The following is a 15,295-nucleotide window of genomic DNA, read 5'->3' as shown; positions in this document are numbered from 1 at the left end:
GCATCTGCGACGACAAAAAGACGCACGTAGAGTGGGACCAAGTCAAAAACCGGGGTCTGAACCACATAGAAAGGGTATGAAGACCTTGGCGCGTAACCCTTATTTGCCTTGGGGGTATGGCCCTGAGTATAATCCCCTTGCTTTTAGCCACAACTGAAACAATCTCATGTGCAGAGGCCCAAAGGTTTCACCATGGACACAGCTGCTATGAGACCTACAAATATCTGAAAGTGATGAACATTCACTTTCTGGCCTAGCTTGGTTTCCTTCAGGGTGTTGGAATGGATTTGACACGCGCAGGAGACCCCTGTGCCCGCATTGCGATCGCATCCTGGGTGACACCCAAAATGTTGTGTTCTGAGCAGGAAAGAGAACGCTTTTATGGCGTTGAGTCTCAATCCAGGAACAGAGATGAGCTAAGAAGCGCTAGCTCCTGAGACTGAGCCAGCATAGCTAGTCGTCTAATGTGTGGGTTAGCTAGACCAAATGAAAGGACCCGATACTGGTAACCTTTGCCCCTGAAAGCGAACCTCAGGAACTTCCTGTGTTGTGGCAATATTTCCGTGTGAAATATATGCGTCCTTCAGATCGATCGTCACAACCAATCCCTTGGTTGGATTAAGAGCAATCACTTTGACAGTCAACATTTTGAACCTGTCTTATTTTGGATAGCGGTTCAGCCCGCAAAGATCCAAAATTGGACGCAGCCCCCCCCCCCTCCCCCCCCCCTTTCTTTTTGAGAAATAATAAAAAAATCGACTGTAGTAGCCTGACTCTCTGCCTGGTAGGGGAACATGTTCTATGGCCCCTATTCCCAGGAACGTAACTCCAGAGTCAGCAGATGCGCCCTTTCTGGTTTGACGGAAGTGGAGACCACGCCGTTGAAACGCGGAAGGTGATGTGAGTACTGGATCCTGTAGCTCTCACTACAATGCTCAGTACCCAAAGAGATATACTTGACAGTAGTTTTCACGCTGCCAGTTTCTCCGAAAGGGGCAGAGTCTTTGCGGTTAGACGGGGGGGAGGAGTTATTAGCTGTTTGGCATCCTGAACATGGCAAGAAAAAACAGAAAAACTAAAATTTCTTGGACACCGGTGTTGTCCGAAAGACCAGTGGTGGCGGAGCAGGAACACTGACCTCCTTGAGGTGCCAGGGAGAACACTTCTTTCCTGAGAGGAATTCTACGTGCCCCTCCCCTGGGGGAAGCCTTTCATGGAAAAGCCTTATTTTCCCATGTTTTCATGCCATCATCTTCAAATTATTCGAATGATGTTGATGCGAAGGCGTGGTTATAGGATGATGTCCCAGTTGTCCCAAGCGCCGGAGCGCACTTGAGAAGTGGACGGAAAACTTCCTGATCCGGCGAGGACGCGAGAGAAAGGGGGATTCCCGTCTCGTGCACGTCTGCCAGATTGCACTGTTTAACCCAGGAATGCGCCGAAACAACGGTGTGGAAATCGCGCTCCGAAAAAGCGGAAGCATGGATCTCCTAACAAACTTCACCATATCGGTGAGTTAATATTTTTAAATTCGCTTGCACACATCACACGCAAAACACAATATTCGGTCCTTTGAAGACAAAAAGATCTGAGGAATGTTTCTGGTTCACTCCTATTTATAACCTGCAGGTGCGCTTCATTAGATGACGTCACCTAACCGAGGTTATATATGCCAAAAAGTTGGCGTGTTTGGCACACACATTCTTCACAACCGGCAACACAAAAAGATGTTCCCCATAGCGTTTTTACGCAGCATTGAGTGTAGCCTTTGAAAGGGAACAGGAAAATCCACTATTTTATTAAACGTATATGTTTACATTATAGGACTTTCCACTTCCGCGAAATTTGAATTGGTTGATTTAAAATATCCACAATAAAAAAGCTGAATTTTAAACAGACAAAAACTTATATAATGTGTAGATAAATCAATTACTTACCATCGTCCCCGCAAATCACATCCGTATCACCTTGGAATTCTGGAAGAACTCCACTTAATCCTGTTTCCCGTATAATCGCACCCACCCTTGCATCAAAGACTGAGAGGTCAGTGATTCCTTGACCACCACCAGTTGTTACAACACTGCGCCTGTGTGCACATATTCTTTTTTTTACGACTACTTTTAAGTCAGGCCATTTTTTTTGTCTCTTGGACTGTGCGAGGCACCGAGGTAACAGCATTGACTGAATCTGTTACTTGCTTCCATTCAAACATCTTTCTTTTATTAGAAATGCCCGCAGAGAGCCCACCAAATAAAACTTTTTTTCGGCCCTCCACCTCAGACAGCAGTACCTCCATCTCGCAGTCGGTGAAGTTTCTTTTTTTTTTCTCTTCGTTTCTGTTCTTCCATTTTTAGCCAAACAGATCAATGACAATTATCGGTTGTATTAATATGCAGGGAGATCATACATATTCAAAACATTCAAAAACAAATATGGTTGTTTCGGGAGGAGATTGGGGTAAGCTATAAGCACATGCACCTGCGCACAATATTTAGATAATTGTGATTTATAAAGCAAACCTTGCGCAGGTTCTGTGCGTACGCAAATTCTGCCTTATGTGTGTATGCACACTTTAAGGATGAAATCTATGCAAAGTTTCATACATGAGGCCCCTGATCTGTATAAGGTCTTTTTTTTTTTTGACTACAGGAGCCCCCACTTTGCAAACAGGTCTACAGGAGACTAGGCAGACGATTGAGGATAAAAAAAATTTAATTGCCACCCTAAAAGACTGGATAGACACACTTAAAGAGTAGCGAGATTTTCTCAGGGAAAGACTGAAAGATAATAAAACTGATTGGAGAACATTACAGCTTCAAAAATATTGTCGCAACACCATTGGCAAAAATTACATTGTCAAGGAATTCCTTAACCTTTTTATTTTTAGAGTAAGAATTGATAAGGGTGGGGATGTGGACAGCAATATCCCACCTATAAGGCAGGCACCTGGACAGAGGAAACAGGAGTTAAATTCAATTCAATTCAATTCTATTTTATTTCTATAGCGCTTTTAGCAATTTTCATTGCCGCAAAGCAGCTTTACACAGTCAAAAGAATTATTTAAGTTTGTATGAAATGTAAATTTGTATGAATCAAAATGGTCAGTTTGTCCCTGGTGAGCAAGCCGAGGGCGAAAGTGGCAAGGAAAAACTCTCTGAGATGGTAATAGGAAGAAACCTTGAGAGGAACCAGACTCAACAGGGAACCCATCCTCATTTGGGTGAAACAGAAAGCAGTAAATGATCTGCATTTATACAGTGTGTCGGGTGGGAGGCAGTTCAGCTATAATAGCTGATGTTAATTGATGTTAATATGGAGTCCAGGTAGTTATTGAAGACCCAGGTAGACTTGTAAGAAGTTCCAGTCCTGAACTATCGAACTGTCAAGTCCCCAGAGAAACAGTTGCCAACACCAGTCAAGGCCAGAACCATTTTCTAGGTAGAGAGAATCATCCCCAGACACCAGATGCATCCCAGAGAGACACACGGGGCATCCATGTGACGAGATCTTCAGCCAGAAGCAGGGCACCAGGATGGGTCAGACAGGTCCGGAGGGCAGAGGGAGTCTGGATCACTGGCAGCTCAGGAACGACATGTGTAGCTCGACAGAGAGAGAGAAAGAGTGAAAGGGGGAGACAGGAGGAGAGAGGAAAGAGAAAGAGGGGGGGAAAGAGAAGAAGAGGAGAGATGGCAGTTAGGTATGGTCACAGTCACACAATGTATAATGTGAATGTATATTAACTGTAGAGTTAAATGTAACCGATTAATCATCCTCTGATTCATCATCTAACTTAGAGCCATATTCTGAATCTCCAGGGGGTAAAAAAGCCAAGAAGAAAAAGTCCCAGCCAAAAAGGCCAAAAAAAATGGGAAAGAAACTAAGAGTTTGCAGTAAGTCATACACAAATTGATACAGTAAAGTCATTCTCTGATTGGCCAGCAGGTCAATCATAATTGTAAACACTTTTAATGTACCTTACATGAACCTATACTCGGCTTGAATTGAGGGGGGATGCAAGGTGATGGCTTCCCACTTGTTGAAAAAAAAATGACAAAAAGCATCCCCTCTGTTAAACCAAGACTCCATCTGTCGCTACAACATGGTGTTATAGAAGATTAAAAAGAATCACATCAGCAAAGGTGAAGCTTATGCAAGGCTTAGGGTAGATCAAAATACCATTGTGACGCAGTCTACGATTGCCAAACTTGCAGCTACTAACCCAGATCTATTCCACATGTTGAGGTTCACTTTTATAAGGAAGGACAGCCTTAAAAGTTTTGCTGAAAACTTGCAGGGGTTTTGTGAGCAGGAGCCTACAGCTTCAGCTATGCTAAAGAAAAAAGGCAATGGATCCTTACTGGATATTTATAAGAACTAAGCTATGTTCTGAATGCCATGTGTTTTTGTCATTTATTTATTTGTTTATTTTATTTTTGTTCAGCATTAAATATTTCATGAGGAGTCTACATCAGTAGCTTAAAGGTGGCTCCTCACCGTAAAAATACTAAGCTGTTTGTGAAGCCTTTTTTCATCTTTTTTTTTTCTAAAAGTTCATGGTATATGTACCGAATTTCTTCTCAGCTTTTTCCAGGCTTCGATGTTGATTTTACTGGGACAAGAACTTGGTGAACTGGGTTAATGTTTAAAGGGGTCATCCAGACACATTTTTCATTAAATGTTAATATGATCTTTAGGGTCCTAATGAAAAGTTTGTAATATATTTAATAAAAATGATTTAATGGTTGTTTAAAAAAAAAACACTACTTTTAACTGGTAAGAACTAGCTCTGTTCTCAGCAACCTGTTTCCTTTACCATGTCACCATGTTCCTTTAAATGCTTATGATCTCTGCTAAGGCCGCCCCCTTAGTTCTGTGGGGCGTGTCTTCACAACACACGTGGGTTATAGCCACGGGAGTGTACTCCAATGCGGCAATGCTTTGGACTGCATTACCCACAAAGCATTGCCCACAACGCAGTGCGAGCAATGCTTTGTGGGTAATGCAGTCCAAACTGAAAAACACTGGAATATAGAGCCTGAGCCTGTTTTCTTAAGTAGTTTTTGGTTTAATTTAAGTACGGAACCTACGCGGAAGTTTGTAATATCGCCTGACAACGCAGAAATTAAAAGAATGGACATGCATCGACTCGATTTGTCTTTCTCATCACTGCATGGGCATGAATTAACGGGCTGTTATGCTGCCATGAGCATCAACAACAAAAGCGGGGAAGCTTACTGAGAGAGATACGAACGCGATGTGTTTACTGATGTGTTTACATGACTTCTTAATCTCTGACAGACATCATTATAAACCATCTAACGTAACAAAGGTAAGCATAATATAGTTTTCCGACTACGTACACAGTTTGCAACTAGACAATCACCTAATGCATTGTTTATTATAAACGGGCGATTAGGAATTATATTGAGATGGATGTACACAGAGAAAAAGCCATAAACATGTTCTATGAGAGTATAAGTTAACTTACACTCCGCATTCATCGTGATTATTAGAAAGGCGATCTGCAAAGATTCATAGAAAAAGGAATTACACTCACCAAGCCTGGTGAAGATGAAGCAGGAACAGGAAGCGTTGGTACAGATCCATTTTTAGGAGCAGCTTCGTAGCAAAACCTGCTTTATATTGACCCGCGTTTATAAATCAGTCTGGTAAAAAATGATTAGTGCAAACATGAACGCATTTAGGTAAATCGGCGGGGACGTTAGCTTCAAAAACAAAATTCAGCCACTGCGTCCTCAGTGGCTCAGATGTAGGTGGTGAATGACGACTGCTGTGTTTGCTATTAAACCCAACAACTGTACAACACACTCGCTTAGGCGACATTTTGCTCCAGCGGCGAAAAACAATAGCTGACAGCTTCTTCTCACTCGGGGCGGGTCTTTGCTAAAACACCAGTGTCAATCAACTAGTGTAGAAGCGGCCTCTTGCGGTGTCGCGTCACAGTGACAGGCATTTGCGATTGGCCTGATTTCAGAAGGGGCATGTTATTGTAATAAATAAAAATAAAAAAAACACTGGGTGGCTCTTTATCATCGTAGAGTGGTTATGTATGCACTCTCCTAACACACAGTTCAGTCCAAACAGCTTAAAAAAGTGCATGTAGGCCTGTATGACCCCTTCAAGAATAAAGCAGAAAGTTAAGATCAAAGTCCCTTTTGTGTCCTCAGTGTACTGTATGCAAAAGCTTAAACTTTTATGTTCATATTCATGTCATTTCACAATATATGCCTACAACAATAATACAGGAGCCTACAGTATTATTGTTTCTCTGTATATAAAAGGACCAAGTCACCACTTTAGTTGATGGGCCACACACATGATGAACTCATTAAACGTTAATGCTTAGTTAAGGATGACTACTGTATTTGGATGTCAACAACTCACATGCTATGTGCTGTGATTAGTCAATATTGGGGTCTGGTCACCACTTTAGTTGCGGGGCCACACACATGATGAACTCTTAACTTAACTTAGTTAATGATGACTACTGAATTTGGAGGTCAATAGAATATACAATCTATGTTCTGTGATTGACCAGGGGCTCTGAGCATTTACTGCAGGCTACTATAAAGACATGAACGTTCTTGACAATTCATAATTCGATCACAAAACTCTGGACTTCTTGTAATTCCCAGAATTTCAAAATCTACAAAAGGGGGTAGGGCTTTTTCATATTTAGCTCCAAAGCTTTGGAATAGCCTTCCAGACAGTGTTCGGGGTTCAGACACAGTTTTCCAGTTTCAAAGTACACTCAAGACATCTCTTTAATCTGGCATACGCGTAACTTATCCCATAACTTCATACTTCAGTACATCTATCCTGAATGGCAACTACGCTAATTCTCTCCATTTGGTCTATACTTTTCTACCCATCCCGAGGCATCTGGAGATTGTACCAGCTTCAGTAGACAAAGGCCAACCCTGCGAGGATCCTGAGGCATCCACAGAAGGACCAGCTCCAGCTGGATTCTGCCTTGTTATGGTTGGAGCTACACATCCTGCTCCTGTGCTCCCAGTGATCCAGACCCCATCTGCCTTCTGCACCTACTGACTCATCCCTATGCTGAACTGGCCTTCATGTTAATTTAAAGAAATTCTGTTATATTGTACTTTCAGCTGCATAACACACATGATGTTATATCCTTCCTATCTGTTATCACCCAAATGAGGATGGTTTCTCTGTTGAGTCTGGTTCGTCTCAAGGTTTCTTACTATTGCCATCTCAGGGAGTTTTTCCTTGCCACTGTCGCCGTCACCTTTGGCTTGCTCATCAGAGAAATTTCATTCATTCATCTCATTATTGTTTAGACACATTTTTCTCACACATACACAATTTATTATTATTATTATTATTATTATTATTTTATTTTTATTATTGTTATTTTATTATTATTTTTATTATTTTTTATGAATTTCTTTCATTTTGTGAAGCTGCTTTGAGACAATGACCATTGTTAAAAGCGCTATATAAATAAACTCAAATTGAATTGAATAATTAATATAAAACATTAGTTACATACTGTTTAATTGACATATACTGTTCTAGCCTGTATGCATGCATGAGGTAAGTAGTCTTACGTGTATGAAATAATCCTATTTTATGCATGAATTTATGTTGATTCATGTACCAAAATTAAAGATTTATCAACAATGAAAAGGAAAGACCTTTTTTGTGAACAAAAGAAAACATCATAATCATGTGAAATAAACCATAAACCATAAAACCATTAAAATGTTTTATTGTGGCTTAGAATCTCTTCACCGTACTTGCACAAGATTTTTGTTTACAATTTTGTTGATTGTATTTTTATAATCCTAGTAAGCAGTGCAAAATTATGAGGTAATGCAATTGTTACACCTACACCCAATGGACTGGTAACTTTTAGTCGAAGAAGTATATAAATCCCGAAAATGTGGTCATGTAATTTTGGGTGGGATGAGAATGAGGCTCCTGCACACATGGCTTTTATTCACTCAGGTGAGAGCAGCTGATCAGAACTGCAGCATTCTAGGCCTGCCCAGTTCTCCTCAACTGAGCAAAGATGGAGATGTAATGATTGGTGGTATATTTTCCTTTCATGTAAAATGGGACCAGACAAAACATGCCTTTACATCTGAGCCCTGGCAACTAAAATGCACAAGGTGGGGACACTTCAAGGTATTAATTTGACTGAATTATGGAAGTGGAATTATAATAATTTTAATAATTACTTTAGGACCAATTCAGTTAAAAAAAGAACAAAATTACTTTATTAAATAATTACAATTATAAAATGTACAAACCTGTTTCTGTTATATGGGGGCCATTGAGTAGACATTTGTATGTGTTTCCTTTGTCCTTTAGTGTAAGTCTTCGTGAATTTCAAAATGCTCAAACAATGTTATTTGCCATTGAGGAAATCAACAACAGAACTGATATTCTTCCTGGAGTCAAACTAGGGTATAAAATCTATGATTCATGTGAATCAGTAGAAATAACAACAAGAGCCTCACTGTTCTTAGTCAATGGCAATGGAAAAAAAAATTCTTGTGCCAAACCTGATACAGTTCAAGCAATCATAGGACAAACATCATCAAGCCCCACTATTGCCATTGCTGCTACTGTGGGACCTGTGCAAATACCTGTGGTAAGACTTTGTTCTAAATGCAAATATTCAACCGATTGCTTATAAACTATGAGTGTAACTAATATTTATGAATTCATAAAAAATTTATTTCATCTCACTGAAATCTCTGATTGCAGATCAGTCATTTTGCAACATGTGCATGCTTAAGTGACAGGAAAAAATATTTGTCATTCTTCAGAACAGTTCCCAGTGATTATTACCAGAGCAGAGCTTTGGCTAAGTTAGTCAAGCATTTTGGCTGGACATGGGTAGGGGCCCTATGCAGTGATAATGACTATGGGAACAATGGCATTAATGAATTTATCATTGCAGCCAAGGAACTGGGAATATGTGTTGAATACTCTATGCCATTCTTTAGGACATATCCCAGAGAAAAGATTTTGGGAGTAGTTGAGATAATAAAGGCATCAACCTCAAAGGTTATTGTAGCTTTTGTTTCTTATTCTGACTTTGGGGTTCTTCTAAAAGAAATGGCTTTACAGAACTTGACTGGGTTTCAGTGGATTGGAAGTGAGTCCTGGATCTCTACTATTAACCCAGCAATTGCAGAATGGCAACATCTTCTGATAGGATCCATGGGTTTTGCTATGCCAAAAGCTCAAATCAAAGGCTTAGCAGAATATCTGACTAAACTTAATCCGACCTCTGATGCAGCTATTTTTAAAGAATTGTGGGAGACAATATTTGAATGTAAGCTTTCCACACAAGCAACTGTTGACATGAAAGGAATGTGCAAAGGCAATGAAAGTCTCAGTCAAGTTCAAAACCTTTATACCGATGTTTCGGAATTACGAGTTGCAAATAATGTGTACAAGGCTGTGTATGCTGTGGCTTATGCTCTGCATAACAGATATAGCTGTTTAAATAGGGACAGTGGGCAAGAAGGGCCTACTCCATGTACAAACATAACAGATAACAAACCATGGCAGGTAAGTGTAACAACATAACCTGGTGAAAAACATATACTCCTATTTGTCACTAAAGAGTTCGCAATGTTTACTTTAGGTAGTCAGTGAGTTGAAGAAACTCAATTTCACCTCTCCTACTGGAGAGGATGTACATTTTGATGAAAATGGAGACCCAGCAGCAAGGTATGAACTGCTCAATTGGCAGCAAAGCAAGGATGGTAAAACAGTATTTGTTAAAGTAGGCTTCTATGATGGGTCTTCGCAGACACACCTTCAGCTGTCACTGAACAACATCAGTATAGCCTGGGTCAATAACAAACCACAGGTAAACATTATTTATATGAACATATAATATGTACTATACATGTATTAAAATTATCTATACTATAAATATATATTTTTTCAGGTACCAGTCTCTATGTGTAGTCCAAGTTGCCCCCCTGGCACCAGGAAGGCTGTTAAGAAAGGAAAACCAATCTGTTGCTTTGACTGTATACCATGTGCAGAGGGAGAAATCAGTAACAGAACAGGTACAGTGAATAATATAAGCTTCAATAATAATAAGATTTTAGATTTTAATTAGATTCATAAAAAACCTACAGAATTTTTTTTTAACCCTTTAAAATTATATTTGTAACTACTAAAAGTTATATGTGTTGTATTTTCCTTTAGATTCTATAACTTGCATGAAGTGCTCACCTGAACTGTGGTCTAATGACAAGAAAGACGAATGTGTCCTAAAGCTAGTGGAATTCCTGTCATTTGAGGAAATAATGGGGATCATTCTTGTATCATTTTCCTTATTAGGAGTATCTTTCACTGTCTGCATTGCTGTAATTTTCTTTAAACACAGAGACACACCAATTGTTAGGGCCAACAATTCTGAACTGAGCTTTTTGTTGCTCTTCTCACTATTTCTGTGTTTCCTCTGTTCACTTACATTTATTGGTCAGCCCTCTGCATGGTCATGTATGCTGCGTCACACAGCATTTGGCACCACATTTGTCCTCTGTATCTCTTGTGTACTGGGGAAAACAGTAGTTGTGTTAATGGCCTTTAGGGCTACACTTCCAGGCAGTAATGTAATGAAATGGTTTGGTCCTTTACAGCAGAGACTCAGTGTACTTGCCTTCACTTTTGTACAGGTCATTATTTGTGTCTTGTGGTTAATAATATCCCCTCCATTTCCTTACAAAAATATGAAGTACTACAAGGAAAAGATCATATTAGAATGTAATGTAGGCTCTGCTGTAGGTTTTTGGTCTGCACTGGGTTATATAGGACTTCTGTCTGTTTTGTGTTTTATTTTGGCTTTTCTGGCCCGGAAGCTGCCTGATAATTTCAATGAAGCCAAATTCATCACGTTCAGCATACTTATATTCTGTGCAGTCTGGATCACCTTTATTCCTGCTTATGTCAGCTCTCCTGGAAAATTCACTGTAGCTGTAGAGATATTCGCCATCTTAACATCAAGCTTTGGATTATTACTTTGCATATTTCTTCCAAAGTGTTATATAATCATACTGAAGCCAGAGAGGAATACTAAAAAGCAAATTATAGGTAAAGGAGCTGGTAAATGACTCGTTATCCACTATTACGTGTTAACTATGTATCTTACTTAAATTGCATATTTTAGTTTTAATGAACGCCTTTAAATAGATTTGGATAAGAGCTACTTTGTTTTCTTTTTTATTAACTTGTACTTATTGTTTAAGTTTGATGTATTGTTTGTACAGTATATGGTTTGTTGTAAGAGCTTTATGTATGAATTTATAATTATGGAGTTCATTCACATGTTATGCAGCTCTTACATTTTTGTATGTATAAAACACATTTTTTCATCTCTTTCTCTTTTTTAATTGTCTGTTCCTAGTTAAGCCATGAAGAGACCTTCCTAGGTTAGAACAAAATCTGAGTAAATCACACTTCATATGTATCTCTGTACATCATTAATACACTGTCAAAGGCCTATCATTAATAAAAGCATTCAGCTAGTCATCTTATGTTTTTCATTTCCAAATAACATTGCTAAGGCTAGACCTGACCAACCAAATCAACCCAATTGTTCCTGCACCATAGGGAGTATGTGGCTGAGATGAGCCTGCATGTCTTGAACATACTCCATTACAGAGTGGAATGCGGAGATTTGCTCATCCCAGCCTTCCTTCACCAGATCAAGCAGACTGTGTGTCTTACTTCTGAACAACACAAAGCGTGTGAAGCTGTTGAAGGTTTGAGGTGTCTCTCAGACAGCAAAGAGAACACATGGCAGCAGCTGATCCCAATTTTTGCTGCTTTTGTCCACCACTATCTGTAGCTTCCACTTAAAAGTTTAGTTAAAGCACTGCACTGTTGGTTTGTGGATTTTAAACAGATTTGCAGATGTGCTTAATCTTTAACAGCCAGCAAACATCTACCATTAATTTTGTAATGAAAGGAGTGGAATTCCTTAGTCGGTAAGGGGTTCCTTTGGTAATCCCATGTGACTGAAGAGTAGTTCCAGCTCTCTGGCACATGGAAGAACTCTGCCAGAGCACATTATACGTAAAATCATTCATAATCAGGACATTCATAATCAGGACAGGCAATGTAAAGTATAGTCTATATGCACATGTAACTAAGTGGTTGTGTAAAAAAGCCACAATAAATTCTGAACAAATAGACACAGTTCTTATACTGTATTTTAAGAACTGTGTCTATTTGTTCAGAATTTTACACCAAGTTTCTTCTTTGGGTTCTGCCAAGGTCGCATGCATTTTCGGAAGCAGAGCCTAACACGAAGTCACGGGTAATCAATCATCTGTCTATCTGTCTGTTTATTCCAAATTCCAACTTCACCAGGTGCTTTTCAAGACACTGATGGACAATAGTGAATAGACATTTTTTATTTGCTTTTCCAAAACTGTTGCAGAAAATCCTAAGTCTGTTTCATGTGACGGACTGATGTAAAATAAATCAAATATCTATATATAATATTGTTGTTGTTGTAACAGCGTTTTCAAAAACACACACTAGATTAATGTTGGCAAACAGCGTTTAACCCCATCTCTGGAGAAAACAGTTGTGTAAGGACAGGTGAATGCAGTGAAACTTTATTTAAAAGGAAAACCGAATACTTCCTCCTGATATTTTATAACCTGTATTTATAGTTAAGAACTGAACAGATGTAAATCTATCAATCTATCCATAAACACACACCTTGATCTCCGTTTCTCACTCTGTGCTGCTGCTGTCTGCTAAGTCGATTGGAAAATGCGCAGAAAGACGTGAAGGAGCAGCTGCCATTTTATATCAAATGTAAAGGGGAAAGAGACGATAATCATTTTTTTAATTTATGGAGCTAACTGCAAAATGTTTAGGGGGGCTAAGCATAAATGTAGGGGGTCTGAAGCCTAAAAATGGCCTAACAAAGTCCATGCATTTGCTTATGGCAAACATTACTTATAGAAATGTGACAAATTCCATTTGCATTAAGTACCACATTTCCAAAATGAGTCGGCAATGGGAGATTTGTTATTGCAATATATATATATATAACATACCGGTTAAAACGTGAGTAAAAATAGCAGGCATTTTTGTGTATAAATAAATGTATTAATAAAAATGCCTCCTTGGCATATGACTTTATCTTTATATTGCATGAGTATAATAACAATATTAAAAAGTCAATATTGTTAATTTATTTTGAAAATCTCACAACTAGTGTTGACTTCATTATCTAAATATTACTTTTAAAACATGCATTATAATGACTTTAAACGACTAAAATGACTTTAATGACTAAACGACTTTAAAAAACATTTTTGCCCTTACTCTACTTCCTTATATGTATATGTATGGTATGTAATATTACATATAAGTAGTGTCATGTCGATGTTTGATGATGTTAGTACAGTATTAAATTCTTTTTAAATACAACAAACAATCTTTTTGTATTTAAAGAAAGTTTCTGTCACGGATAACCTCCATTTTGTTGGAAAACCATTTTGTGTTCCCTTTCAAGTTGAACTTCAATTCCCAGAGTGCACCTTGGTCAGGTGATGGGAGCGCTCACCTGAACCGAGGTGGCTCATTAGATTTATTATAAATAGTCCTGTGTCTAGTTGGCCCTTTGTCATGCATTTGTATAGTTACTGTAACTTTAGGTGGATACTCCATGTCTCGCCATTTTCCTTAAACTCCAGATCGGTTGTGTCCCTGTTTTGTTTAGCTCCCTTATTTGGTAGAGTTTCTATTCTGTTTAATTCCTGTTCTGTTTTTGTTAGTTGAAGGTTCGGTTGTGTTTAGTTAAACTGGTATGTTTTATGGGCCTGTTTCTGTTATTCTCCTAGCCTGTTAGGCTCCTAGCCTGAATGTTATCTAGCCTGTTTATCTCCTGGTTATGTTTAGCTCCAGTTCTGTTTCGCTCCTGCTTGGTAAAGTTCCTATTTTGGTGATAGTCTTTTTTTCTGTAATGCTCCAAGTTTTGTTATAGTTTCATGTTCTCTTTGATCCTGATTATGAACTTGAACTTGATTATGGTATATTCAGTTTAGTTATGATTTGGAGGTTGAACCGTGTTTTCAGTTTCAAGCTTATTACCTTAGTGCCTGTTAACCCTTACAAGGTTCCATGTTTATGGATGTTTGTTCATGTTTTGTTTTCTTTATTAAAAGACTTTCAGTTAACCTCTGAGACTATGCCTTTTCCAAAGTCCACACCCCAATCCCGTAACAGTTTCTGTAAGCCTATTTGCATTTCTATTAGCTTTTATCCTCAAGTTTAGCACATATTAATGCCCAAAACAAATACCATTAGATTCTATTCACACTAAGTATAAATGGTTTTGATACAGTGATTTTGATAAGTATAATTACAAGTGCAAATAGTGATATTGTAGTTGTCCCAACTGTTCTGCCCCTATATGGTTGCTATAGTGAATTTCTGTGACTGGCGCATTTCTCAGTCTTTCCACTAGGGTTCAGTAGTATCCCTTAAGTTTGTGGCTTCTTCTTGAGTTGTTTATTGTGAGTGAGAAGAACCTGTAGCAGAAACACGAGCTGCTCAACTTTAAGCCTAATTTACATTGTTTGGGAGTTTGTTGAGCCATAATCTGTAAGTAATCAATGTGTAACTTCATTTTCTTCAAGAGTTGTTACTTTTCTGTTACTTATGAGGTTATTGAAACTTATAAGGAAAATGTTATGACGAACGTAAAGCATACGAAGTGCTGCGTCACTGACGTCTGTTGGTTTCAAATTGAGGCGATACTGATGCTTGTGTATTGTTTTATTGTATGTTCACAGTCTTACAGAATTAAAAGAGGACAAACGGTCTTCAGTTAAAGACATACAGACGAAGCGATGTGTCTTGTCGTTCCTGGAACCACCTCCTCTTATGTTAAGCTCGTTGCATAGGTTGAATAGCCATACATTCAACTGAGGGCAGCAGAGTAAGAAGATTATATACCTAGCAAGCACCCAAGATGTCGCAGCGCGACGCTTCACCGCCTCTCTGGCAGATGGTAGTCCGGTCAGAGTGTCACTCACGCTCGTCACGCAGTTCACGCTCGTCACGCAGTTCATGCAGTTCATCCACCAGTCAAGCTGCAGCACGAGCCAGAGCAAAGGCAGAAGCCGCCTGTACCAGAGCACAGTACCCTAAACGCCAGATTGACATGGAAGTTGAGAAGGCACGCATCGAAGCAACGTTAAACGCTCTGAAACAGGAGGGTAAGGCTGAAGCAGCGCTCGCAGCAGCT

At 39.1% G+C, this 15,295-nt stretch overlaps 1 protein-coding gene across 1 annotated transcript; it reads left to right on the top strand.

The window, feature by feature from the left end:
- Positions 1-8,371: 8,371 nt before the first annotated feature.
- On the top strand, positions 8,372-11,135 carry LOC128528029 (extracellular calcium-sensing receptor-like). The gene is made up of 5 exons (XM_053500753.1): positions 8,372-8,647; positions 8,764-9,576; positions 9,653-9,880; positions 9,962-10,085; positions 10,228-11,135. Exons 1-5 carry the CDS (start codon positions 8,399-8,401, stop codon positions 11,133-11,135), a joined length of 2,322 nt encoding a protein of 773 aa, XP_053356728.1. The 5' UTR covers positions 8,372-8,398.
- The last annotated feature ends 4,160 nt before the right edge of the window (positions 11,136-15,295 follow it).

Source organism: Clarias gariepinus, chromosome 7 (genome assembly GCF_024256425.1).
Source record: "Clarias gariepinus isolate MV-2021 ecotype Netherlands chromosome 7, CGAR_prim_01v2, whole genome shotgun sequence".
Classification (NCBI taxonomy): Eukaryota; Metazoa; Chordata; class Actinopteri; order Siluriformes; family Clariidae; genus Clarias; species Clarias gariepinus.
Note: the sequence above shows the minus strand (reverse complement) of the source record. Positions and strands in the feature narration are given on the sequence as shown.

What these genes read in the sequence shown, in the direction of transcription:
- LOC128528029 (XM_053500753.1), top strand. Translation starts at nt 8,399, where the DNA reads ATGTTATTTGCCATTGAGGAAATCAACAACAGAACTGATATTCTTCCT. An exon ending in GGGTCAATAACAAACCACAG is followed by an intron (nt 9,881 to 9,961) that starts GTAAACATTATT and finishes ATATTTTTTCAG; the next exon opens with GTACCAGTCTCTATGTGTAG. An exon ending in AGAAATCAGTAACAGAACAG is followed by an intron (nt 10,086 to 10,227) that starts GTACAGTGAATA and finishes ATTTTCCTTTAG; the next exon opens with ATTCTATAACTTGCATGAAG.